The following is a 22079-nucleotide window of genomic DNA, read 5'->3' on the forward strand; positions in this document are numbered from 1 at the left end:
GCCCATTCGCTGTCGTGAAACTTCACTGATGAGGCCCAAGAAGCGTAGACAACTCATTTGGTAAACATGTGGTGGTCCGTAATACGTAGGAGGATTGGGGCATGGAAACTGTCTCAGCCGTGTTTTCGCTGTTCTGAGTTAAGCGCCTCCTGATGTGCGTGAGGGTGGTGACGCACGTCCTCGGGTAATGGTGGCGGCCCCTGTTAAGCTTGGGTCTCCCATCATCCGATTGGTTCACCAACGCCAGCAAAGACGCGTCACATTTCATTGGTGGCCCTTGAGCGAAACTTGAAGGCTGAATGCTTGTTGACTACATAATAGGAAGAGGGCGAAGGACCTACCCTCCGCCATGACCGGTCCTGCGTAGATACCCTTCACTCCGGATGCCAGCTGCTCCAGAGACGTATGAACACTCGAAAATGGGTATGTACCTTCCTCCACGCTTCTCAGAGTTTCCAAGAACGCCACACGCCATATACACCAGAATTGAAATGGAAAGACCATCTCCTCAGCAAGCACAACCCTCGACCGACCGGGCTAACAGCATTAGGAAGCCGATGTATGCGATAGACTGCAGGAACATCGAAACCTCTCGAGCGATTCGACGTCTTCCTTCGCCCTCACGCATGATCTGCTGTAGTCCTCGGGCTTCAGGAGCCTTCTCGATCTTGTCCGAGCTTGGAGATACTAGGGGGAAAGGACCGCCGTACGTTGTGCTATGGACGGATCTGCATCGTAGACAGTAGGAGAACCCTCCGTCGCTGTAGCGGCGGATGCGCTGGTTATTGTGCTGTACTGCTCGTCCGGCTCCAAGCAGCGCTGGAGATTCGGGTCTCATAGTGGACGCTCGGGCTAGACCCGAGGTTGCAGCTGGAGCTGCTACAACCGGGATGTTCTGCCGAGGAAGAGTCCCTGCAGCGGGACCACCCGATCCCCCACTGGCGGTGGTGCCAGTGCCGTTTGGCTTTGGGTTCTCAGTCGCGGGTGTATTGCTCGGGAGGAACCATTTCTCCACTGCCACGTGTAAGTTTGCTAGTTCATCATTGCGAGGAGTTGCACAAGCTCTCTACTTACTCCAGGCCGTACCCTCCGCGCTAGGAAGGAACTTCTGAGCTCCTTCGTAGAACTTTTGTTCGCTGCCGCAAGGGCTCAGTTTGGCTTTGAGCGGCTTGATCAGCTTGGCGACGATGACCGCCCTGACCTCGGGAGTCTCCTTCCTCACTTCCTCTGGCAGATTCATAAGCAGCTCCAGCATGAGCTTCTCGGCCGGGTCGGTGACGAGCGTCCTCTTCTTGAACACGTGCTGAACATTGCCCCTCTCTCGCTTCGTTACGTTGCCTAGACCAGCGGGAGTCAGCATGGCTCTACAATGACCATCGATCCGGACAGCCTCCGACCCATCCTCCGCGCGCGCCCTCGGTCCCGCATACCTACCGCGAACACGATGAGCTGGCGATCGGATACCATGAAGGAACGCTCGGTGCTGGTATACAAGGTGTACACTGGAAGCGCTGCGGATGCCTGAAGCCATGCTGCATACTGCGGGAAGCGTCTGAACTCGAGCTTATAGCATGAGTCGGTGGCTTCTCACGGCTTCAGCAAGCGTTGACTGGTCCGTGCCGGAGGATGGGCCAGTCCTAAATTCTCGTGGGGAGAATTTGGCATCCCGCAGCGCGCCATCACCCGCGACCTGCGGCCGAGCGTTCCTCGGTTTGATCGATTATCCAGCTCTTTTGCGTTCGGCTGGTGGGCCGTATACGGGAGTGCGAGGTGTGAGCTAGGGGTGGCAGAGAGCGGGGAACTTACCCGCCACAGCGAGGTGGGAGCCCCTGTAGGGACCCATGGTTGACGCTCGAGTCCACGAAGTCGTGGCCAGTGTAGGCTGGCTGAGCGAGAGAGTTGTTCTGCGCAGCTTTTCTGTGTTGCTCGTTGGCGGGTGCTCAGGAGGTGGATGCGAACAGTGAGCCGTGGCGAGCCCGCGACGAGGCTACTACTCACCTAATACTTGGTAAAAGTAATTAGATAGCTTCAATAGTACTAGGAATAACTCTCAAAGCTATGTGTCAGACTTTCGAGGGCGTTGCGCCGGCGCTGTGCGAGCTTGTTGTGCCGGTGTGCGGTGGGTGAGGTGCGGTGTTTCTCTGACGTACCGGAAACGCTGCGCTTCCGAACGGCTAAAACTTTCGAGCTTGGGAGAGGGCTGGCTTGCGCGCTGCTTGATTTTCGCTGCAAGTGACTCGAGGCAAGCGGACAGATGCGTATTTAGGGCCAGTGTCGGTGGTGGTGGTGGGCCGGCGAAGTGGTGGAGTTGAAACGTTGTGACGGGCAGTGGTTGTTGCTGAGTCGGAGGCGACGCTTCCATGGCAGATCAAGGGTCGGGGCGCGCGCACCACATCATCCACCTGGGCACCCGCACGGGTCTCGAGGGTGTTCTAACCTTGATACGTAGGCGGTCGGCGGCGGCAGAGGCCTCCCATACAGGCTAATATCACGACCGACGGCGGCGGGCAATTGGCCAGCCCAGAAGCCCGGAACGCTGCCGTCAATCCGTGCATCGGTGGATTGAGACATGGAATGCAGCATTCGCCTCTATCCCTCCTGATGAGCCGCGAATTGGCTGATCAAGAGGAGCAATCGCAGTGTTACGTGGCTGTCATTGGGCCATCCAGCGCTGAGCTGCCCGCCAGTGGTGAATTTCATGACTTGGGAATGCGACGGAGCATCTGCTTTCCAGCCGTCAGTCACACGTCGCCTCCCCGGCTGTCCTCATCGCGAGATACGGCTACTGGCACCAGGCGGCCCACCGCAGCCGCTGTCGCACACGTCTCAAAGGGATTGTACAGTAGGGGAGGCGTGCTGGCTGGCTGCTGCATACGATGGGCCAGGAATGCGCTGATTAGCGGGCTCGCTCTCGCATGCTTCCACAGCCACGCCCGCCAATTTATCATCTTACTGTATATTCGGACCCACCCGTTCAGACGCTTGGTTGGAATCGTTGGATTGGTTTGCAACTATGCGTGGGTGATAAGTCCCTACGTATAGGATGGCATTCGCCACAGAGGCAGAATGGCGGTCGTAGAATGACCCTGTTCATTCTGTTTCGTGCTCCTCCGGAACAGCCACTGGCAGCTCGGATCCAGCAAGAAGGAACGCCCAGTTCAGCGCTCTTCTCTCGTCTTCTGCGCCTTTGATTTGGCTGCCACGCGTCGGCTGCCCAACGCACCACACAGCACCGTAAGGCAGATGGAGCCAGCCCTATAATTAGCGACCTTCAGAATGGGAGACTACCTCGTGATTTGGCAATGGTGCCCACGCGTCCGTTCACGTTTCCCCCCAGGTCGATATTGAGAGCCGCGTTGAAGTCTCGTCAAGCTCTTCCATCGACGGGGGAGCCAGCGCCTGTCAGCCAAACTCTGTCAGCCTATGAGATCCGCCAGCGCCTTATTTCGCTACCAGCGGGCAGAAGAGTCCGAGTGTCGCTTCGGTCGCACCGGGGTATTCTTTTGTTGGCATCATCGTGCGAAATATATTTGCTCCTGCTCCCTCATGGTTGGTAGTGATGCTCTTTGTCATGCAACCGTGTCGAGAACCGCATGCGCGTAGGGGCTGCTCATGCTGCACCTTCTGAGGTCCCTGAGGGCTTCCTCTAGCTAAACAAGAGCAGATTACCTTGCGGTTGCTTGTTGACTCCTCATCAGCGAGACCGGGATCAGCCGCGATAAGGATAGAGCCGCCCGCGGAAGGTTTCCTAAGAGCCCAGAGCGCGTCCGCGGTCGGGATCCCGGCTTGGGTTCAGGACAACCTCATTTCGTCCGACTGACACTGACTAGCAGCCGGCGTCGCTTTACTCGCCTCGATTCTGTGCTGGCGGCGCCACTGCTGGGGGCGGCCATGTCCACGGACCGCGTCCAGGCAGGCCAGACAGCTGGTCAAGGGTGTGTACTCGCTGCACCCTGTTGCGGAGCCTTGGAACGTTTCTTGGAGTGTGGCTGTGTTGGCGGCGTGCAGGCGTGGATCGCCATCCCTCCGAAGCTCGTCATCCTAACCCCGTCGTCAACCTTCCAGCTACTCTTACCGCTGCAACCGGCTCGCTCGCGCTCTGCATCCCCGTTCTATGCAAACTCCGAATGACTTCGATGCCTCGTCTGAAACCGCCGAATTAGTCTCCTTCCTCCCAATCGCGCCCGTTCTGCACGACGACGTACCGCCACAAACTTTCGAGTCAGCCTCGCGAGGTATACCGGGCTATGCGTCATTGGACAGCACACATCATGCCGGAAAGGCGGTTCAGCTCTGTGGATATGCCGAAGCCTTTCAGGAGGGCATTTCCGCCAACACGGCTGTGGATGCTTCCCTACGGAAGACCGCGTCGAAGGAAAGCAACCTGTCTGGTATAGCAGACCTTCCCTGGGCTCCTCCGCATATGGTCTGCGAATCTCCGAGGACCATATGGAACCTAGACGGGCTTGATGATTTCAACTTCGAGCCAGGCTCGCTACAGATGCCATCGCCTTACTCCCTTCTTGGAAGCTGGGCCTCGGATCCCCAAGTCCAGACCTTCGAGGGCCTTCAGCTTATGGAATACCAGACGGCAACCATAGAGCCTGCGAGGCGTGCGAAAGAACCGCCGATGTGGTCCCATGTGTCATCCTCTTCGGCCTGGACGTCAGAACCCACTAGCCCCTCGTCTCAACCATCTATAGGCTCCGTATCTATATCGGACAGGCGCAGGCGCTTTTCGTCGTCTAGTCGTGGCAGCCAGTCTCTCAAGCGCCGCATCAACTCTATCAAGCACCTGAAGCCCGCCAAAGACACCATCGATCCGTTTTGCTGCGAGACATGTGGACGATCGTTCAAATACAAAAAGGACCTCGAGAGACATAAGCACTCTGTTCACAACAGCCAGGCCAGCTGGTTCTGCCCAGTTGAAGGATGCAGATTTGCTGTACAGGGGTTTAGCCGGAAAGACAAAGCTTTTCAGCACGTCAAGACGCACCAGCGCGATTTGGCCACCGGCATCGAACCTATCTTCGTCAATTCGGAGGAAGGCATTACGCTAAATCTACAACAGAGCGAGACTTCAGGGACCTCACCAGCTATTCTTGCTCTTGGCTCCTCGACGACCGATTCCGTCTCGGACGATGCTTCGGCGATTGTTCATTCGACGATAAGGACGCCTCCCCGGATAGACGCAAGACCTCATAAGTGTTCAGTCTCCGGTTGTAATACGACATTCGCGCACTCGCATGATCTTAGGAGGCATATGAAGACGAAGCACTTAGACCTGAGGTCCGGCGAAGGATATAGATGCGCGGCTCCTGGCTGTCCATCGGCTGATAAGGTGTGGACACGCCTGGATAACTTCAGACAACACATATCAAGGAGACACGGGGGCGAGGATGTCGATATTGAGGCACTGATTCGCAGCTCGGCTAGGGTAAACCAAGCTGGCAGCACATTTCCTTTCACAGTTACCACACCGGATACGTTTTCTCAAATACGTTCATAATACGTTGAATCGCTTCAGTCCGCATTTGCAATACCGCGAGCAAGCTTATACCGTCTAGTTTGATGCATGATCAGCAAGAGTCGCTATGAAGTGTTCCACACAATATTGGATTGCAAAGACCTAACGCCTATCTACCCGCACGCCGTCCCATTATTCAGTCACGTCGTCCTCCAAGCTATAAGTGCTCGATCTTGATAGTATCGAGCCGATGCTCAACTGACCAAGCAGCTTTGTCATGTCGACGTCGCCAGTTGCACCCATCTCTGCCAGCCGGAAGGCCATGCCACAGATGGACTGCGGTCTGGCAGTCTGGCTTTGAAACCAATCCCACGCGGGCTTCAGGTCTGGCTTGATCCGATCCTGATAGAGCGCGTAATTTCGGCTGCTCTGGTCAAGTAGTGCGGGCTGTCGTTCAGGGTCGTTCAGGATGAACTCCAGGCTGTTCCGCTCCTCATTACTCATACCGGGGCATATATCCTCTCGCAAGAATTTGTTGGTGCCCTCGCCTTCTCCGAAGAAGGATTGTAGTAGGCTGAGTGCATTCATCATGAGGATGCATTGCTGAGCCGGCGGATGCTCTGGCTTCGTGTCGTCGCTGCACGCAGGCAGCAAGTGGTAGATGAGACATATGGTTACCAGCATGCCTTTCGCGGGCTCAAAGCTCGGTTTTAAGGACGCCATAATGGTTTCCAGTTTCGGCTCGTCGGGAAAGCCCAGTTCTTTGATCGCGTTTCGAACAGCGAGAGGATAGTTCTGGTCAATGATGGTGAGGAAGCGCAGCAGAACGTCCAGTGCAGCAACTTCGAATTCCGGGCGTTCGTTGTCAGAATCTTCCTGAGGTTGAAGTATGTCCAAACCACGAAGGAAACTACTGAAGTCGTCTCGGTGTCGGAACTTGGTATATGTCCGCTTCATCACCAATTCATGGAATTGCTCAAGCAGGAGGTCTCCCGAGAGAACGAGGCCGTTGAGTGAATCCAGGAGTAACTCTTCTTGCAGTGTCGGCGGACCATAGGCATAGCTTTTGTACAGAATGTCATGCCCTGCTTCTGCCCAAGCGTGTGAGAGCGCGGACACAACCTGTATCTCCACTCTGTCCCTCTTCTTCCAAAGGTAAGATCCCTTTTTGGACTGCTCCTCCTTCATTTTCGGTCGGTAATGTACCGCGATATATCCGAGGTGTCGTGCGCGATATTTCTTCCTCGTTGATAATTTATTACGTTCCTCGGGCGCTTGAAGGATTTTCGCTCTTTCATCTGGATTCATCCTCTCGTTTGAGCCGTCGTGGTACTTCGGCTGGACGTCTTCGCCCCATATCGCCTGTATGACCCGCTTCACCTTCTCTCGCTGATCCTCGCTCGGCATGTAAAGTATCATGCGCACTCCAGCCAAATCGTGGACATCGTCCCAAATATCCTCGGCACTCTCATACGGCGATTCAGCATGCCGCATCTTCAACTTTTCTTCCAGGCTTTGTGGCTCTTTTGCTCGACATCTTACATTTACGTGTACGTCCTTCCATTCCGGCTTTGCTAATTCTTCTTGGATCAATTCCTGTGCGCGCTTGGCGAGGTGGATGTAGTGCGTCGGATTGTAGATCTCCAGGAAGTCCTGTATGACTTTTGCTGTTGGCGCTTGCGATACCCAGGTAAACTGGCGCGCTGGTCTGCGGTAGAGTGGGCTTTCGGACCCCATTTTGGCTCCCGTTTTAGGGGAACTGAAGTCCTTCAGCCGTTTATCAGCATGCGCTCGTTGAGACAATGTCAATGCTTCGAGACACGAGTTGTGAACCAGGCCGAAGGAAGGAGATATGCACGAACCTATATTCAGCCGTACTAATCAATGCCTGTCTCCGCGCACTCAGTTTAGCTATCAGCAGCACGAAGGCCTCCAGGGGACAATGAGCTATCAGATCAAGCGGAACCAAATGGAAATAGAAGAAGGCTGGAGGCCGGAGCCCGTCCAGGCCGGGCTGAATATATACCATGCAAAGACTCCATGAGCCTCTTTTGGGGGCTCAACACCCATCTCCTCGCAAGGCTGAAGGCGATCAACAATGATTGGAGGGCTGAGGCACCCATCCATCGCTAACGCATGTCGCAGCTGGCGCGGGTCGGGGCGGCATTTCATCAGCTGGCCTTCCGTAATGGGCCTGAGGCCCCGACAATCCAGCAGCCTAGCTCAGCAATCAGCCTTGAATGTGTTCGAAAGCGAAAAGGGACAGCCTCGAGCGCCTGACTAGAATACCGGTGTGGATTCGCCCACTGTCACCCTCAGCCACGCACGACGTCGTCGCACGGACCATCTCGCCTACATTACCCACCTGGTCTTTAGAGCCGTCTCCTCCTCGTCACCTACGCCTCCACCGTCCAACCTTCAACTTCAGCCTAGATCTTAGATTTCAGCCAGTGCCATGGATAGCTATGATTACAGAGCGATGAAACACTACTCCTCGGGCTCGCGAGTGGAAAAAGCATACTCTAAACCACCATCATACCGCGACTACGTGGACGCTCTATGTGCACGCAACCCATGCTTGCTCAATCTTCTCAGCTTCCTGTCATTACCGAAGGCGTCCCAAAGAAGTTGTCAAATAACTGCTCTGGACTTTCGCGATGGCATCGACCACCCCCTCCCTCGGACTCTTCCGGATATCGACTTCCTCTCTAATGAACTGCGAGGGAAGCAGAAACTCCCAGACAAGCTAGAAGAGCATTTTCGTGAACATCCACTACAAGGCCGCATTCTGATCATCGAAGATCTGACCCAAGATGTGGTTGAGCTGCTTGGATCGTCTCTCGACATCGACCCTCTGTTCTTCGCCCTGCATCTACACACAACGCAAAGGAACGACATGCGATCTCAAACACCGGATGATGCGACCCTACCGTCTCGTCTCGTCTCTCGAGAATACATCAATACCACATACCATCGACCCCTTGTATGCGACAAGATGCCGCCATTCGGAGAGAGACTGGTGAGGGATATGACAATCAATCGCAAACTGGTCTTCATACGCTCCACGCCGATCGGCCTTGCCCAGCACTGCGTCTCTATGATCAAAGTTCAGCAAAGTGACGACTTCTGGATAGGTATGGCACTCCTACCGCTCTATGTGTGTTTGATGGTATGATTAACATCACTAGCTCTTCTGCTCGCCGATCCACCAATTAATGACATCTACTACCCCTCAGGCCACAAAGACAACGAGGCCCTCAAAGTGCGCCTGGCTTTGCGTCCATTCCTCGGAACTTATGAAGATTTTCTGGAGCCTCCAAAGTTCTCGGACGACTGGGCTCATCTCGACGAAGCGCCTCGTGGAGGCATGGCGTCCGAATTCATCCAATACTGGGAACGCTGCATCCCGCCATCTTTCGACTCCAGGAATCCTCCTCTGGAGTCGCTAGCCTACTACCCTCTGAAGATCGTCGCAGGGGAGTGGGTCAAGTACGTAGCAGTAATGCAGCATTGCATCAAAATGTACGAATACCGCGGCGATCAGCTCCCCGATCTCGAGCAATTCAACACAGACCTGCGAGAGCTGCAAGGCTGGCGGCGCCGCAGCATGGTCTCGCAGCAAAAAGTCCGCGCTATAATCCGGCAGCTGAAGTCTCGCGACTCGCTGGAAGCAAAAGGGCGAAGTAGCCTGCAATTTCTCACCGAAGACTTCGAAGTCCTCAGCAACAACATCGAAAACGCGGGTAGAAGGCTAGAAAACATGCTCCCCGTCGTCACATCTCTCGTCCAGATCATCGATGCGCGCCAATCCTTCGCGGAGACGACTAACATCAGCCGCTTGACCATCCTCGCACTGATCTTTGTCCCGCTAAGCTTCGTCTCCAGTTTGTTCAGCATGAATCCGGAGAATGGGCCCGGTGGAAAGGAATTCTGGGTCTACTTCGCTGTTGCTATACCGATCACGTTTCTCGTCTTTCTGGTTGCGCGACCACCAACAAGCGTCGTCCTAAAGTGCCTAGAGTGGGCTAAAACTCCAAGGAGGCCGAGGATAGCCATTCCGCAGCCTCGACATAGGGCAGCGATGAAGGAACGGGCTGAAGCGTAAGGAGTATACGACCACTGGCGCAGTTAAGAGGTGGAATATGTTGTATTCACACCCGATGCATTCGCAGATGCTCTCGCGCGGACGTCATAATTTATATACAAGAAACCCCTCTAGCACTTGAACACGCTCGGCCCTGGCGCAGTGTACGTCTTCTGCCCTGTATACAAGTTATACAGAATCCCCGGGTCGCTCGCCTTATACGCTCCCGGCAAGCTCACACTGCTCGGCGTCTTGCTCGCGGATCCGCCCGTGACATTAATCTGAGCGCACTCCATATAAAACTGCGCACCGTTCGCGCTTTGCGCACCGTGTAGAGCGATCAGCTCGCCGCGGAGCAGGTACTGGCCGGGCGCGATGCACTGCGGGATGGTGACGGTTTGGATGCCCTGGTTCGCTATAAGGCGGTCCACCCCCCATTTGCCGGAGGAGTCGAGGCCGTCTTCGGCAATCTTGAACCAGCCGGCTGGGAATGGAGTTGGCAAAGTTTCTTCTCCGGAAGAGAGGGCGGTTTGGGGAAGGACGAATGGAAATGGGGAACGTACAGCCAACGCCGGAGTCGGTCGCTGCGTTTGAGACTTTCTTCATATACGCCATAACGGGGCCCTTGTGGCTCGCGTCGATGACATCGCTGGCAGTCGAGGTCAGGGTGTGACGCCATGTGAGCTTGGCCGAGGAGCCAGCTTGCACGGTGATGATGGTTGAGGTCTTCTGCGTGGGGTTGGGGCCGCCGTTGCAGACGATGTCGTTGGAAGATACGTCCGTGATGGGCTGTTTTGCGTTAGTTCTGCAGCTGCAAATCGGATATACAGGTCTAGTGAGGTGTATATAATGGGAGGTCGGGAGGAAGACGTACACCATCGTATGAAGGAACCCGGACACCGTCGCCAACCTTGCCCCCATTCAGAGAAACGAAGATGGTGTGTGCAGAGGCCGTTGAAGCCGCAGCGGCAAGAGCGAGAGACGTAGAGAACTTCATCGTGAACTGTGTATGCTGAAAGGGACGTCCGGCGAGGCGATGTATCCAGCGACCGAGGTGCTACTACCCAGCATATATAAACAAAACTCCCATCAACGCCCACAAGCCCTGCCCATCCGCGCCATGACCACGACGTACACCCTCACTACCCGTTTCGGCAAACCATCATGCACGCGCACCCCAGACAGCGGAGCATTTTCGCTACCCTCCACCAACCACCTCCGCACTTCGTATTATGCCACGAGCGCTCCAGATATTCTCATTCCCTCCATTCCTCCTTTAGTACGGAGGCGTCAATCCGGTCCTCATCCACCGCGACGACGGTAGATTAAGGCAATATGGAAGGCCGCGATAGAATATTCTTCAGTTCGCTAAGCGAGGCCGCCGCGCCCAATCACCCCGCAACAGATAGATTGCGCGACGAGAAATTTGGACGAAATCCGGGGCCGAGGCGACACAAAGTATATGAGAAACGGGTAGGCGTGACCTGGATCGGGACCAAGAGTGCCGAGCCTGGTAATCGCGAGGTTAAGGTAGATGGGTTGTGGGCCCGCGGGCTTGTTCAGCGAAGGCGGCGCCAAGCGGAAGTTCAGGTCCGTGGCAAAATCTGGCAGGCGAGGATGGTTTAGATGAAGAGATTTGAGGAGGAATGGTGTTACGTATGCAAGGTGCTCTGTTGTGGTCCAGATTCTGTTTCAAGTTGCGTTCGTTTGGCTGGGGTTGTAAGACTGTGGAGGTAGGTATGGGTATATTGACTTGAATGGGGGGTATGCAAACAACAAAAGATATGACGAGCTCGAACCAGGATAGAGATATCTGGGTTGCTGGCCTTGATCTTTATCGTCAAGGGTGAAAAAGTGTCGTCACGTGTTGAAAACGGCCCGGGGCGTCCTCTCGGGGGATGACGATACCTACCTAGGTAGCAAGCGTTATCTCCAGCCGGGGTCTTAAGCCCCTCTTAGCAGATGTTGGAGCTGCAAGGTAGCTTACGGATCAGCTAGAGTCCGCAATTCCTGGGTCTTCGACGATGGAGGACAAATAAACAAGAGCTCCGATGAGTCCCCAAGACTTCGCGCCACGGCATCTACGATCTGATGGGCTGGGAGAACGACTTTTCGTGCGCTTGTTTCAATTCAACCCCGGGAACCCGAGGATGCCATGTCCTCTCTGTTGCGTTCCCTTCCTCCTCTTCCTCTTCTTGCGCTTTTGCTTTTGCTGCTCCTCTTCACTACTCTCATCCATCTCTTCATCGCTATCCTCATCGGAGTCGCTTCCGTGGGACCGTTTAGCACTCGCAGCTGCATCCTCCTCGTCCTCGTTATCGGCATCTGCCCCCCTTTCCTGCCATACCTTCACCGTCTTCCCACCGCCACTGATCATCCGGCCGGTAACATCAAAGTCCAGGCCAATGACACCTTCCTTCTCAAGTTCGTCGTGCGACACGTCTGCAATGACTTTGTTTGGGCCGATCTTGACGAAGCGTATCCCTCCGTTGCCTAAGCCCACGGCAACGATCTTTCCTCCGGGACCTATGCCTTCTGGTAGCAATGCGAGGGCATCCAGACTCTCGCCGCCTCCTGGTGATTTATCCACGATGATGCGCGCATCCTGGTCATCCCACACCCCGCGCTCCCAGAGGGTAAGGACGCCAGCGCCGCCGCCCACCAGCACTTTCTCGCCAACACTTGTGCCTTTTCTAGAAAGCCCTGTCACCATGACTGAGCTCAGCAGCTCCTCTTCCTGATCTTCGCTTCGGACCATTACTCCCCGACGCAGGTCTGTGACTGCCAGTGTAGTGCCTCCCGTGGTGACCCATTGCTTGCTGAATCCGCTGGTGCTCGCTGCCGTCGCCGGTAACGGTGTTAGAGAGGATACGTAATCGTCATGAGGATGATGTGTTTGCTGTGGTTTCGGCGAAGCTTTTGGGCCTAGATCTCGAAGGTCGTAAATGTGTAGCGCGGAGGAGTCGGTTGCGAGCAGGAGCGTCTGCGGGGAAAGTGCGTGGATGAGAGAAGGCGCGTCAATTGAGCCAGTAGCCCTATATAGATCATTAGGTACGTAGTAAATGCTGAGCAGCTGTTAGGAGACATACGGATCCAGTGGCACTGCAATCTTCGCAGTGACATTGCCCGTTGCGACGTCGGCAGCCTTCACGATTCCATCCGTCCCTGCCGAGTACAATTGCGTGCCATCAATGGCGAATGACAGTGTCCTGCAGCTTCCTTTGTGTCGCCTCGTCTTCCATGTCGTCTCTATGTGTCCGAATCCGTTCTCGGAAGCTAATGTCGCGTCTTCATCGCTGTCATCGCTCGCGCCTGGTGGTAGTCGGTACGTCTGGACATGGCCTGAAGCAAGCCCAACTGAAACAATTGGCTCTTTGGGATGAATCGCCTGCGTAAAAAGTTCGTGGTCAAGCGGGATAGCGCATATATTCTGGAACATATCGTCCTTTACCGCAGATGTTGTTTCTCGGAACCACCGACTTGACTTTTCTGTGGAGCGGAATCATCTAAGGCAGGTCTAGCCGAGCGCCACGTGACGCTTGGCGCCCTCTATCTTCTATCAGCTCTGCGACGACTCTTCCCCTTTACAAATATCCTGCGTGCTCTTTTTTGCTCTCGTCTATCTTCTGTCTTTTCACCAGCTCTATTAGTCCATCACGGGCTGTGCGAGTAGGAGTCCTATCCGGCCTCTGCCCTAGCCGTTCCCTTTTCTCCTTCATTCCGTCTCATCTATACCAAGACCACGGTAACGTACGTTTCTCTGGAAAGACCCTTGCAGGTCTCTTTCTCTTCGAATACCGTTTAACCTTAGCTCCTCTCTAAATTCTAACGACATACACCGGCCCCCTGCCCAAGCAGGGTCTCTTTCCAATCACCATGTCCCTCTCAAGCACGCGTCAAGCCTCATCAGACACTTTCCTTCCCGCGTCCCGGTCCGTCCCCTTAATAGTCCTGGTACTCGATAGTAAAGGAAGCCCTCCGAGAACTATCACCTTCCTCCATCGGAGGCCGTGCCGCTACCACGAACACGGCAAATTATCCGAGCACGTTCGCCACTGATTGGCCCACAACAGCATCCTCGGGAGACAGCCGTCATTCCATGCGGAGAAACCATGCGATGGTCATATAGAAAACCAGGCTGCTGGAAAACTTCTTGCTTCGTTCCACTCTTCTTGCTTTCAAACTCTTTAGTTCGCGGTAATAATCGGTAATCCATAATGAAGATGATCGCCTCATCCCTCGTCTACGGCCTCCTCCTCTCCCTAGCCTCATCCGCCTACGCCTCTAGCTACAAATCCCACGTCAACTATACCGTAATCCCCAGCGTCTTCTTGCAAGACGACCCTACAACCAACGCCTCCACCTTCAACTTCACCGCCACCAACTTCGGCCTGATCACGCGCTCCTACCCCAGCGACAAAACCTATCCGGGCAATCCCAAGAAAGCAACCCAATGGCAGCGCCTCGCCCACTACATCTCCACGCTCAACTTCCGCGCAAAACCCAACAAGCGCTACACGCTGCTCTTCCTCGGCCGCCACGGCGAAGGGTACCACAACGCCGCGGAGTCCTACTTCGGCACGCCAGCCTGGAACTGCTACTGGTCCGAGCTCGACGGCAACGCAACGGTTACCTGGGCGGACGCGCATCTCACGGCAAACGGAGTCAACCAGGCGCTTGCCGTGAACCGCTTCTGGAAGCATCTGCTCGCGGACGAGAACATCACGCCGCCGCAGACGTACTACACCAGCCCGCTGTACCGCTGCCTCGCGACGGCTAATCTCACGTTCTCGGGGCTGAAGATACCACGGACGAACCCGTTTGTGCCGACGATCAAGGAGTTGTTCCGCGAGGGCATTAGCGCGCATACGTGCGATCGCAGGAGCAATAGGACGTATATCTACGCCAACTTCCCGAGCTACAAGTTCGAAAGGGGGTTTCCCGAATACGATCCCTACTGGACGGCGCTACACGCTGAGACGAGGGATGATCAGGACATCCGCTCGAAGAAAGTCCTCGACGATGTGTTTGCGAATGACGATAGCACGTATATCTCTGTGACTGCGCATTCGGGCGAGATTGCTAGCTTGCTGCGCGGTGAGTGGTTTTGAAAACCCCTCGAGGTGACATGTACTGATTTGCTTCTCTGTAGTTCTTGGACACCGTGTCTTCAGCCTCAGCACGGGGGCTGCTATTCCTGTGCTGGTGAAAGCTACGACGGAGAAGGGTGAGGGTCCGTCGACTACGACGCAGCCGTACACTTCAGTGAGCACGTGTGCTACTCCCCCGACGGTTACGGCGTCGACGTGCAATGACTGCTCTTGCTGTACATAGACCGCTATGCAGACGGCATGTAGACGATAATGTAAATATTACCCCTTAAAGAGGAGTTGCACTAAATTTATTGATCTGGTGTGTATTCCATGTCTGGCTGTAAATGATTTATTCATCAATATCATATATATTAGAATTTGAGGAGTGAGGATGTAAACGAAAGAGTAAGCAGAGAACGGAAAACTGATTGCATTCTCTATAGCTAGCTGAGGGCAAGAGCCCCTTTGAAAAAAACCACTTCTTCCTTGTCACTCTTCTTATCCCTACATTCGAGCCTTCTTCTCTGCGTTGGCGATTCTGGTAGACGTCCGCCTCGCCATACTAGCCGTTGCAGTTGTAGACCCCGTTGTGCTGAGCTTCAAGCGCTTCGGAGATGGAGCAGAGCCGGGTATCTCAGACAGCAGCAACTCGACCTCACTCTTCCGCTTCCGCTTCGGTGCCGCAGGCCTCTCCTCCTTCTCAGGCGCTGGTGTTACTCTAGCCTTCTTACCCCCGGGCGCTCTCTTCGTCACTTTCGCCACCTTGCCTTCCGCCTTCTGTTTACCCATCGCCTTCTTACTAACACTCGCTCCCCTAGCCTTGCCCTTCGTCACAACAGCGCCGGGTATCTCTCTAACCAGTCCTCCGCGCGTAGTTTTCACCTTCCCCATCTTATCCGCCAACTGCTCCACATCCAATTCCCCAGCCTCACTCTCGTCCTCGCACTCCTTGCCCAGATGCTCAGCAGGCGTGTTAGGCGGGACAATAGGCCGCGTGTCCGAGTACGGAACATCGTAGCTCGCTTTCCTCTTCGCGGCGTTCGTGTCAATCGGGAGCGGCGAGGTCTTCGCCTTCGATTTCGTAGTAGAAGCGCTGGACGCAGAGACCCGATGCATAGAGCTAGTCAGCGAAGGAGAAGGTGTAGGCGCCCAGGAGCGGCGGTCTCTTCCACTATTTGCTGAGTTTGGTGTTCCGGGCTTCTTAGGCGTGTTTGGGCTGAGCGTTCTCGAGTTCGGCGTTGGTGGCATGAATAGCTCAGCGTCTAGCGATGATGATGATGATGCTGCTGCTGCTTCAGATAGCTTGGCTTTGGCCATGCGTTTTGAGAGCTGCTTTGCAGGTGCGATGATAAGGGGCTCGACGACGGGGCGGCCGAGAATGCTGAGTTTCTTGCCTGCTTTTGCGGCACGGCGGTTGGCGAGGTCGGCCGAGGTGACGGATTTCTTAGTTTCGAGGGCTACTTCTTTGGGCGTTTTCGTTTTCGTTTTCGACAGCTTCGCGCTTTTCGCTGGTGGCTTCTTCGCCTTTGATGCATTCCCCGTCTTGTTTTGGCTGGCCTTGCTCTTCTTCGGAGCAGCGAACGGATTCCCAGTCAGAACGTCTTCGTCGTAGTCTTCCGCCAGCGGTTCGTTGATGAAGGCAATGAAGTCATCGCCTTCCTGCGTTGAACTGCGTCTATTGAGTCTGGCAACTGAACTGTCAGATACATTTTGCTTCTTCGTACTATACAGATCGGGATACTCACGCGGCCGTACCGGCCCTCCTCGAAGCGGTAGACGCTTGTCCTCCAGCCTTAGGCTCCGATACCGATACCTTCCTTCTCTTCGACCTCGGCGATACCTGCGAGCCACATGAGCTTACAGACTCCCGCCTCTTGACCGCCGCCCGACGCGGACCAGCCTTCGTCTTCTTTCCTTCGTGCAACAGTTCGATGACGTCTAATCCTACGTTCTTCACCGCATTTTTCCGTCTCCTGTCACTGCTGCCTGAGGAGGCATTCGACACAGTTGACGAATGATGTGTATAACTGCCTTGTCCGACTGGTGCCAGCGTCTGCAGCACCTTCGGTGTCTCACCAAGCTTGATCCGCGGAGCTTTCGTCTTCCTCTTCTTGGTGGGCCGCTCTTCGACCGAGGAGGCTGACGACGGCTCGGGCTGATCACGGTAAGTGGGGTCAGATGCCCTCCTGCGTTTGGTGAGCACTGGAGAGCGAGACCCGGAGCTGGGCGATGGAGGCGGGACATCGCGGTACGTCGGGTCTTGAGGCTTCTTGCCCCTACGCTTCGGGGCTTTCGGGGGTGCATATGAAGACGCGCTTGATGACACATCCTTGTATTCCTCCTCATCCACTTTAGCCCGGACCTTCCCCTTGCCCTTTCCCTTCGGCAGAACCGCAGTACTCTGCTTCCTTTCAACGGCACCGTTGGTGTTTGTGTTCTTTGTCCTGCGTCTCGTCCGCCCCCTGTACAGCTCCAAGCTTTCCGTACTACTCTTACTCGCCTTCCGCGGATCGTATCGCGCGTCAGGATGTCCAACCGGATATTTCTTGACAGTCGGCAGATACGGACTTGGGACATGATCGCTGCTACTTGTAGAATGCTTCCTAGGATTCCACGTCGCGTCGGGATGCTCATCTGGATACCTCTTCGGAAGGTGCAGTCCTGGGCTTGTGAAATGCGAAGATGGCGTGGAGTCATCGTGGCAACTCAGGTCTGGGGCCACGTGGTTGGTTTTCTTGCCTTTGCCTTTCCGGGCTTTGGTCGGCTTCAGGACCTTGGAGCTGGTATCGATTTTGAGATTGGATTTGCGCGACTTTTTAGTGGAGGTTGTGGCTTTTCGCAAGCTGCTGCGGCGCGAGCTAGTGGTCGCTATAGAGCTGATGTCTGCGTCCATGCTGGCACCGTCGAGGTCATTGTACGCGACCCTCTTTTCGACGGTAAAAGGCGCAAAGCTAACCTTAGACATCCGCCTCGGCCGTGGTTCCGCTTGCTCGTCTCCCTCCTCTTGCTGCGCAAGCCGAAGACTGCTCCTCCGCTTCGTCTTCGGAACACTGTACAGCGGGTACTTTGTCGATGATCTCTCCGAAGCCCGCCGACGATGGTAAGACGATTCCTCCATGTCATGCGAGAAGATATGCGAGGCCTTCATCTGCGAATCCATCCCAGCCCAAGGCATACTGCAAAAGGGACACGTCTGATCCGCGTCCTGGCGATGTTGTTCGTAATGCCTCCTTGCGCCCTCAGCATCACCGTTCTCTAAGGCGTCGAGACAGATTTTGTATTCGCTCATTCGTCGCTCGTTCATGAGCGCGTAGAGGTTGTACTTCAGCTCTGCAACGGGCATTTGTTCGGTTTGCGGGACAAGTTTTGGAATCGATCCAGCCTGAGCCGATCGCGATGAAGTGCGGCGCTTTCGATGAGGAGCCATATCTGGGTCAATGTTACGCAAGAACCGTTCTTCCCATTCTTCTCGCTCCGCAACGCGCGTCGCGGGTCCTGGAAGAGGAGACTCGGGCTCCGCCGGCGGCGGCGGAGGAACATACGACGGACTCAGAGTATGCAGCCACGGCAGCAAATCACTTACCCTACGATGCAGAGCCGTCGTCTCCATCGGTGTTTCCAGCGCTCTTAACAGCTCTTCTTGGATATCCTCCTCTGACACTTCCATCGGCGCATCCACAATATCCCAGTATGCGTCATCGTCCCTCGTCCAAGCCTCTTCCCCTTTGATCGGCTCCACCAGTCTTTGAGCACTCGGAGCTTCGATGGCAGCAAATTTCTCAGCTAGGCTTTGGGTCGTGTAAGGGTTCGGATGCACAGGCGGAGCGTCGGGGAGCTTGCCGCTTGGGCAGAGAATGGGGAGGTTGATCATGAGGCGCTTCCACTGGTCTTCTTTGCCGTCTCCGATCCACTTCTCACGGTACTTGTACATCGTCTTGGACCAGCCGTCCTGGTAGAGATCGCGCTCGATAGACCAGACTGCGGCTTTGTACTTTGATGTTTTAGGCGGGCTGTAGGAAGGCTTGAATTTGCGTGGAACCGTAGATTTCTTGACTCTAACTCTGTGGTCTTCCTGAGGCACATGGCCATTTGTTTCGGCTTGCAGGCCATTTCGGATATATTCCAGAAGTTCGCTTCGGCGAATCTGGCGTTGTTCATCGTCTTCTTCGTCTTCTAGCTCTGCGTCTGCCTCCAGCCACTCTGGATTCGGCACGGTAGGGTCTTCCCACTCATCTGGCATCGTCCAGAAATAGTAATGCGGTAGATCCATGCCCGGAAAGCGAATGAAGTAGAGGTTGTCGAGTGTATGCGGCACCTCGATATCATCTTCCAGTGACGGATAGTCCAGGTACGAGGGAATGTAGCAGATCGGAGGGCGATACTCAGACGCCGTATAGATATCCAGTACTTTCTCTCTCTTATCTTTCTCTTTCTGCTGCCGTATTTTCTTTGATTCTGCTTTCGTAATCTTGCCCTTCTCGTCCCGCTGCGGCCTATGCCGAACCGCTTTCTTGCCTTTCCACTTGGTGTACACATCGGCGAGAGTAGTCTTAGTCTTTCGTGGCGGCAGGTGGAAGTACATGCGGCCATTCCACCACTGTACTTGCGTACGTTGGGCCCAGTCTGCAGCGCACTCGACCACTGCCTTGCGCAGCGGTCCGATCAGAACGCCATTGCGGGCACAGTCCTTTATGTGCTCCGACAACATGGGCACGAAGTCAGGGCCGATCTCTTCTGGGAATACGCGCCCGGGCAGCTCGAGCGTTTCGCCAGACATTGTGGTGACGACGGTCATGACAGCATATGACAATTTCCTAGGCAGCAGCTCCTCGAAGACGTCTTCCCGCTGTCGACCGGATGGAGACATGGGCGAGCGTGGCGGATTTGGTGAGGGCATATCGGGATACGGCCATTGGAAGATCCGCAGTCTTCGAGCGGGGAAGATGGGAGATATAGAAGCATTCGTCGTCGTAGACGTCGCGGTGCTGTCCCATGCGTCCTCGTCAGTCATTATTTCTCCGAATCCAACGTTATCGTCTCCTGGCTGCTCTTCTACTTCCGACTCCGTCGTATCGCTCACATCCTCTCCGGCTGCCCTCCTCCTCTCTCTAACCAGCCTCTTCCCTTCTTTCTCTTTGCGCTGCCTCTCTTTCTGCTTCGCGAGCTCCTTCCTCTTCTCCTCTGCCTCCCTCTCCGCCATTTTCAGTGCTATTGCGTCGTCCCGGTCCTTTTGTGCCAGAGCCTTGGCCATCTTGACCTTGGGCATGTCTTTTGTCCAGATGTTGGCGTCTTTAGCAGCGATGATTAGCTCTTGGTAGTTCTTGTGATCCCAGTGTGTGCCGGTCAAATCCTCGTCCTTGACGCGGTGCGTGCCGCCTCGTCGGTGAGGAGCAGCTTGCGGTGCCGTCTTGCGTTGCCTCATCATGTCGGGGTCCTTATCCTCGTAGAGGTTGGCGTACTTGGCTTTCGGCTTTCCTTTGGGCATATTGAGCGACGTTCGACGCGATGATTAAATATGGGGCTCGGTGGAGAAACGGTGTCTAGACGGGAGTTTTAAAAGAAGAATCGATCTCAGAGCAATGGGTTAATTGAGCGAGGCTGGTCAGAACAGTATACCCGGGCCAGTATGCAGAGTGGAGGATGGGAAAGTATCGAGAAAAGATCGATTTCGTGGCGTCAAGTGCGTGCGGCTTTCTTTGTTAAGACGCAGGTGGAAGATTACCTAAGTTGACGGTGTTGGCGTGTCTTTGCAAGCACGAATAGTCTTTGTTCTCCTTTGACAAGTCCTCTTCGGTTAGTACGTTCACACTGTCTCACAGTTAACACAAAGATCATCGAAGGAGCTAGAATGCGTTGCGCTTTTTCCTGCGCTAAGAATAAATGCGATACATCCCATACCTAGGGTATCTCGCTGCGTTATGTCAATGTACATCTATTCAATTCATGAGGAGCCTACTTACAATTCCGATTTCTCCGTAAACTCCGCCCTCCTTTGTTGCCTAAAGTCAAAAAAGCCTTCCAACTCCATCCACTCTGCTGCAAAAGCCGTGACCAACCTCGTCCAGTCCTCTACTGTGTCCAAATCCAAGTGCTCTCCGTCATCAGTAATGTCATGCCATACGTGTGGAAAGGGAGTGGGAATGATGTGCAGGATCTCTACTCCGCGGGCCATGAATGGGACATGGTCGTCTTCCACATAGCCACCCAAGAATGCTTTGTCGCCTTTGTCAGCCTCAGTCAGGAAGCGAGGCTCTGCGCGCTTCTTCTTGTTCTTCCGCTTCGCCATTTTGGTAGGGTGATTGGGAGAGGACTTGAACAAGCCCAGCTCCCGCAGACGGTGCTCAATGGCCGCCATGCTCTTGTAAGCCCAATGTGTAGTTTTGAAGTATGACGGTATTGTTGGCCCCGAGGAGCCTAGCAGGTCGAGGAGGAGGAAGAGGTCAATCGAGTCGAGCGGGGTGCGGTAGGTGGATGCGGCGGGGTGGTACGAGAACTCCCAGTCTTCTGCGAGCGCGCTGCAGGCTGACAGTTAGCCTTTTATCTTAGATACCAAAAAGAGCTGTTGCCATACCGCGACCCATATAGACTATCCGTGGCTGTCCAGCTCTTGAATGCCTCCTCTCCATCCAGCAGCAGGATCTGGACTCCCTTTGCTTCCTCCAGCTCATCGGTACCGTCCGCCACCATCTCCTTCCACTTCTTTGTCAACGCTGCGTCGATGCTGCGCGCCGCATGCAGGATCATGGCGCACGGAGCCGCACTGTCAATCGCGCCTATGAATCCCTCCGGCGTGAACTTGCTGTCGTAATGTGCGACCAGCGCCAGGCGTCCGACATCACCGACCCGGCTGGTGGGCGGATCTCGCGTCGCAATTAAGTTCACAAACGGTATCTTCTCCCCGTTGCTTACGGGCGTGATGGCCGAAGAGTTGTGCAGCTCCACGTTCCATTCCGGCAGCTGGTTCTTGAAGAAGTCGAGGAAATGCTGCAGTACGGCGGTGCTACCCGGCGTTCCCGACACCCGCGTGCGCAGGATAGGTGCTAATATGGCGCCGGTCTTGATATTGAATTCATCGCCGGGGCTGGGGAAGTTTTTGAGGGTCTCGTCGCTGAGGGTGCCGTAAGCTGTAGCAAGGGAGAGCAGAGAAACGAGCGACAGGAACGCGGAGAAGAGCACCATGGTGGGCTGCCGCTTTTAAAAAAAACTATGAAGTAAGTAGGAGCATCGAGGCTTGAAATTATCACCAAAAGACAACCATTCTGAGTGCTGAGGTGGCCAACGGTGAATGCTGGTGAAGGTGGAATCGTGGTCTCTTCCACGCCTGTGTTGAGATCTGCCGGAGTGGCTTCCGCCGAACCGGCCGTTCGCACGTGATAGCGCTCCACAATCGCATCGAGACCGTTCTTGCAATCACGGAGAAGTGCTATTGAGATAC

At 55.0% G+C, this 22079-nt stretch overlaps 10 protein-coding genes across 10 annotated transcripts; 4 read left to right on the plus strand and 6 right to left on the minus strand.

Moving 5' to 3' along the window:
* Positions 1–920: 920 nt before the first annotated feature.
* BU26DRAFT_144932 (uncharacterized protein) lies at positions 921–2468 on the minus strand. Its single transcript, XM_033819889.1, has 4 exons — positions 2151–2468; positions 1999–2004; positions 1807–1917; positions 921–1338 (listed from the first exon to the last, which is right to left on the minus strand). The coding sequence occupies exons 1-4, from the start codon at positions 2360–2362 to the stop codon at positions 1095–1097; spliced, it is 573 nt and encodes a 190-aa protein (XP_033689770.1). The 5' UTR covers positions 2363–2468; the 3' UTR covers positions 921–1094.
* A 1367-nt stretch (positions 2469–3835) lies between these two features.
* BU26DRAFT_144876 (uncharacterized protein) lies at positions 3836–5584 on the plus strand. Its single transcript, XM_033819888.1, has one exon. The coding sequence runs from the start codon at positions 4115–4117 to the stop codon at positions 5507–5509; it is 1395 nt and encodes a 464-aa protein (XP_033689771.1). The 5' UTR covers positions 3836–4114; the 3' UTR covers positions 5510–5584.
* Positions 5585–5659: 75 nt separating this feature from the next.
* BU26DRAFT_559427 (uncharacterized protein) lies at positions 5660–7204 on the minus strand (the record flags this gene model as incomplete). The annotated part of the gene is made up of 1 exon (XM_033832699.1): positions 5660–7204. One exon carries the CDS (start codon positions 7202–7204, stop codon positions 5660–5662), a length of 1545 nt encoding a protein of 514 aa, XP_033689772.1.
* A 577-nt stretch (positions 7205–7781) lies between these two features.
* BU26DRAFT_144868 (uncharacterized protein) lies at positions 7782–9700 on the plus strand. The gene is made up of 2 exons (XM_033819887.1): positions 7782–8601; positions 8656–9700. Exons 1-2 carry the CDS (start codon positions 7923–7925, stop codon positions 9570–9572), a joined length of 1596 nt encoding a protein of 531 aa, XP_033689773.1. The 5' UTR covers positions 7782–7922; the 3' UTR covers positions 9573–9700.
* BU26DRAFT_559429 (lytic polysaccharide monooxygenase) lies at positions 9683–10548 on the minus strand (the record flags this gene model as incomplete). The annotated part of the gene is made up of 3 exons (XM_033832700.1): positions 9683–10035; positions 10115–10340; positions 10426–10548. The coding sequence occupies 3 exons, from the start codon at positions 10546–10548 to the stop codon at positions 9683–9685; spliced, it is 702 nt and encodes a 233-aa protein (XP_033689774.1).
* Positions 10549–11676: 1128 nt separating this feature from the next.
* Positions 11677–12990, minus strand: BU26DRAFT_527735 (WD domain-containing protein; the record flags this gene model as incomplete). The annotated part of the gene is made up of 2 exons (XM_033830797.1): positions 11677–12586; positions 12641–12990. The coding sequence occupies 2 exons, from the start codon at positions 12988–12990 to the stop codon at positions 11677–11679; spliced, it is 1260 nt and encodes a 419-aa protein (XP_033689775.1).
* A 336-nt stretch (positions 12991–13326) lies between these two features.
* BU26DRAFT_145109 (uncharacterized protein) lies at positions 13327–13689 on the plus strand. Its single transcript, XM_033819892.1, has one exon. The coding sequence runs from the start codon at positions 13428–13430 to the stop codon at positions 13608–13610; it is 183 nt and encodes a 60-aa protein (XP_033689776.1). The 5' UTR covers positions 13327–13427; the 3' UTR covers positions 13611–13689.
* A 79-nt stretch (positions 13690–13768) lies between these two features.
* Positions 13769–14885, plus strand: BU26DRAFT_559431 (phosphoglycerate mutase-like protein; the record flags this gene model as incomplete). The annotated part of the gene is made up of 2 exons (XM_033832701.1): positions 13769–14648; positions 14704–14885. 2 exons carry the CDS (start codon positions 13769–13771, stop codon positions 14883–14885), a joined length of 1062 nt encoding a protein of 353 aa, XP_033689777.1.
* A 1255-nt stretch (positions 14886–16140) lies between these two features.
* On the minus strand, positions 16141–20335 carry BU26DRAFT_145158 (uncharacterized protein). Its single transcript, XM_033819893.1, has 2 exons — positions 16390–20335; positions 16141–16335 (listed from the first exon to the last, which is right to left on the minus strand). The coding sequence occupies exons 1-2, from the start codon at positions 20127–20129 to the stop codon at positions 16320–16322; spliced, it is 3756 nt and encodes a 1251-aa protein (XP_033689778.1). The 5' UTR covers positions 20130–20335; the 3' UTR covers positions 16141–16319.
* Positions 20336–20354: 19 nt separating this feature from the next.
* BU26DRAFT_447770 (uncharacterized protein) lies at positions 20355–22046 on the minus strand. The gene is made up of 3 exons (XM_033824663.1): positions 21216–22046; positions 20605–21159; positions 20355–20555 (listed from the first exon to the last, which is right to left on the minus strand). The coding sequence occupies exons 1-3, from the start codon at positions 21821–21823 to the stop codon at positions 20543–20545; spliced, it is 1176 nt and encodes a 391-aa protein (XP_033689779.1). The 5' UTR covers positions 21824–22046; the 3' UTR covers positions 20355–20542.
* Between the last annotated feature and the right edge of the window lie 33 nt (positions 22047–22079).

Source organism: Trematosphaeria pertusa (genome assembly GCF_010094035.1).
Source record: "Trematosphaeria pertusa strain CBS 122368 unplaced genomic scaffold BU26scaffold_2, whole genome shotgun sequence".
NCBI lineage: Eukaryota > Fungi > Ascomycota > Dothideomycetes > Pleosporales > Trematosphaeriaceae > Trematosphaeria > Trematosphaeria pertusa.

Excerpts from the sequence above, each read along its gene's own strand:
- BU26DRAFT_144932 (XM_033819889.1), bottom strand. The coding sequence starts at position 2,362 with ATGGAAGCGTCGCCTCCGACTCAGCAACAACCACTGCCCGTCACAACG. Across the intron at positions 1,339-1,806 it reads CTCCCACCTCGCTGTGGCGG|GCAACGTAACGAAGCGAGAG; the intron begins GTAAGTTCCCCG and ends CCGCTGGTCTAG.
- BU26DRAFT_144876 (XM_033819888.1), top strand. The coding sequence starts at position 4,115 with ATGCAAACTCCGAATGACTTCGATGCCTCGTCTGAAACCGCCGAATTA.
- BU26DRAFT_144868 (XM_033819887.1), top strand. The coding sequence starts at position 7,923 with ATGGATAGCTATGATTACAGAGCGATGAAACACTACTCCTCGGGCTCG. Across the intron at positions 8,602-8,655 it reads AAGTGACGACTTCTGGATAG|CTCTTCTGCTCGCCGATCCA; the intron begins GTATGGCACTCC and ends TAACATCACTAG.
- BU26DRAFT_145109 (XM_033819892.1), top strand. The coding sequence starts at position 13,428 with ATGTCCCTCTCAAGCACGCGTCAAGCCTCATCAGACACTTTCCTTCCC.
- BU26DRAFT_145158 (XM_033819893.1), bottom strand. The coding sequence starts at position 20,129 with ATGCCCAAAGGAAAGCCGAAAGCCAAGTACGCCAACCTCTACGAGGAT.
- BU26DRAFT_447770 (XM_033824663.1), bottom strand. The coding sequence starts at position 21,823 with ATGGTGCTCTTCTCCGCGTTCCTGTCGCTCGTTTCTCTGCTCTCCCTT. Across the intron at positions 21,160-21,215 it reads GATAGTCTATATGGGTCGCG|CGCGCTCGCAGAAGACTGGG; the intron begins GTATGGCAACAG and ends GTCAGCCTGCAG.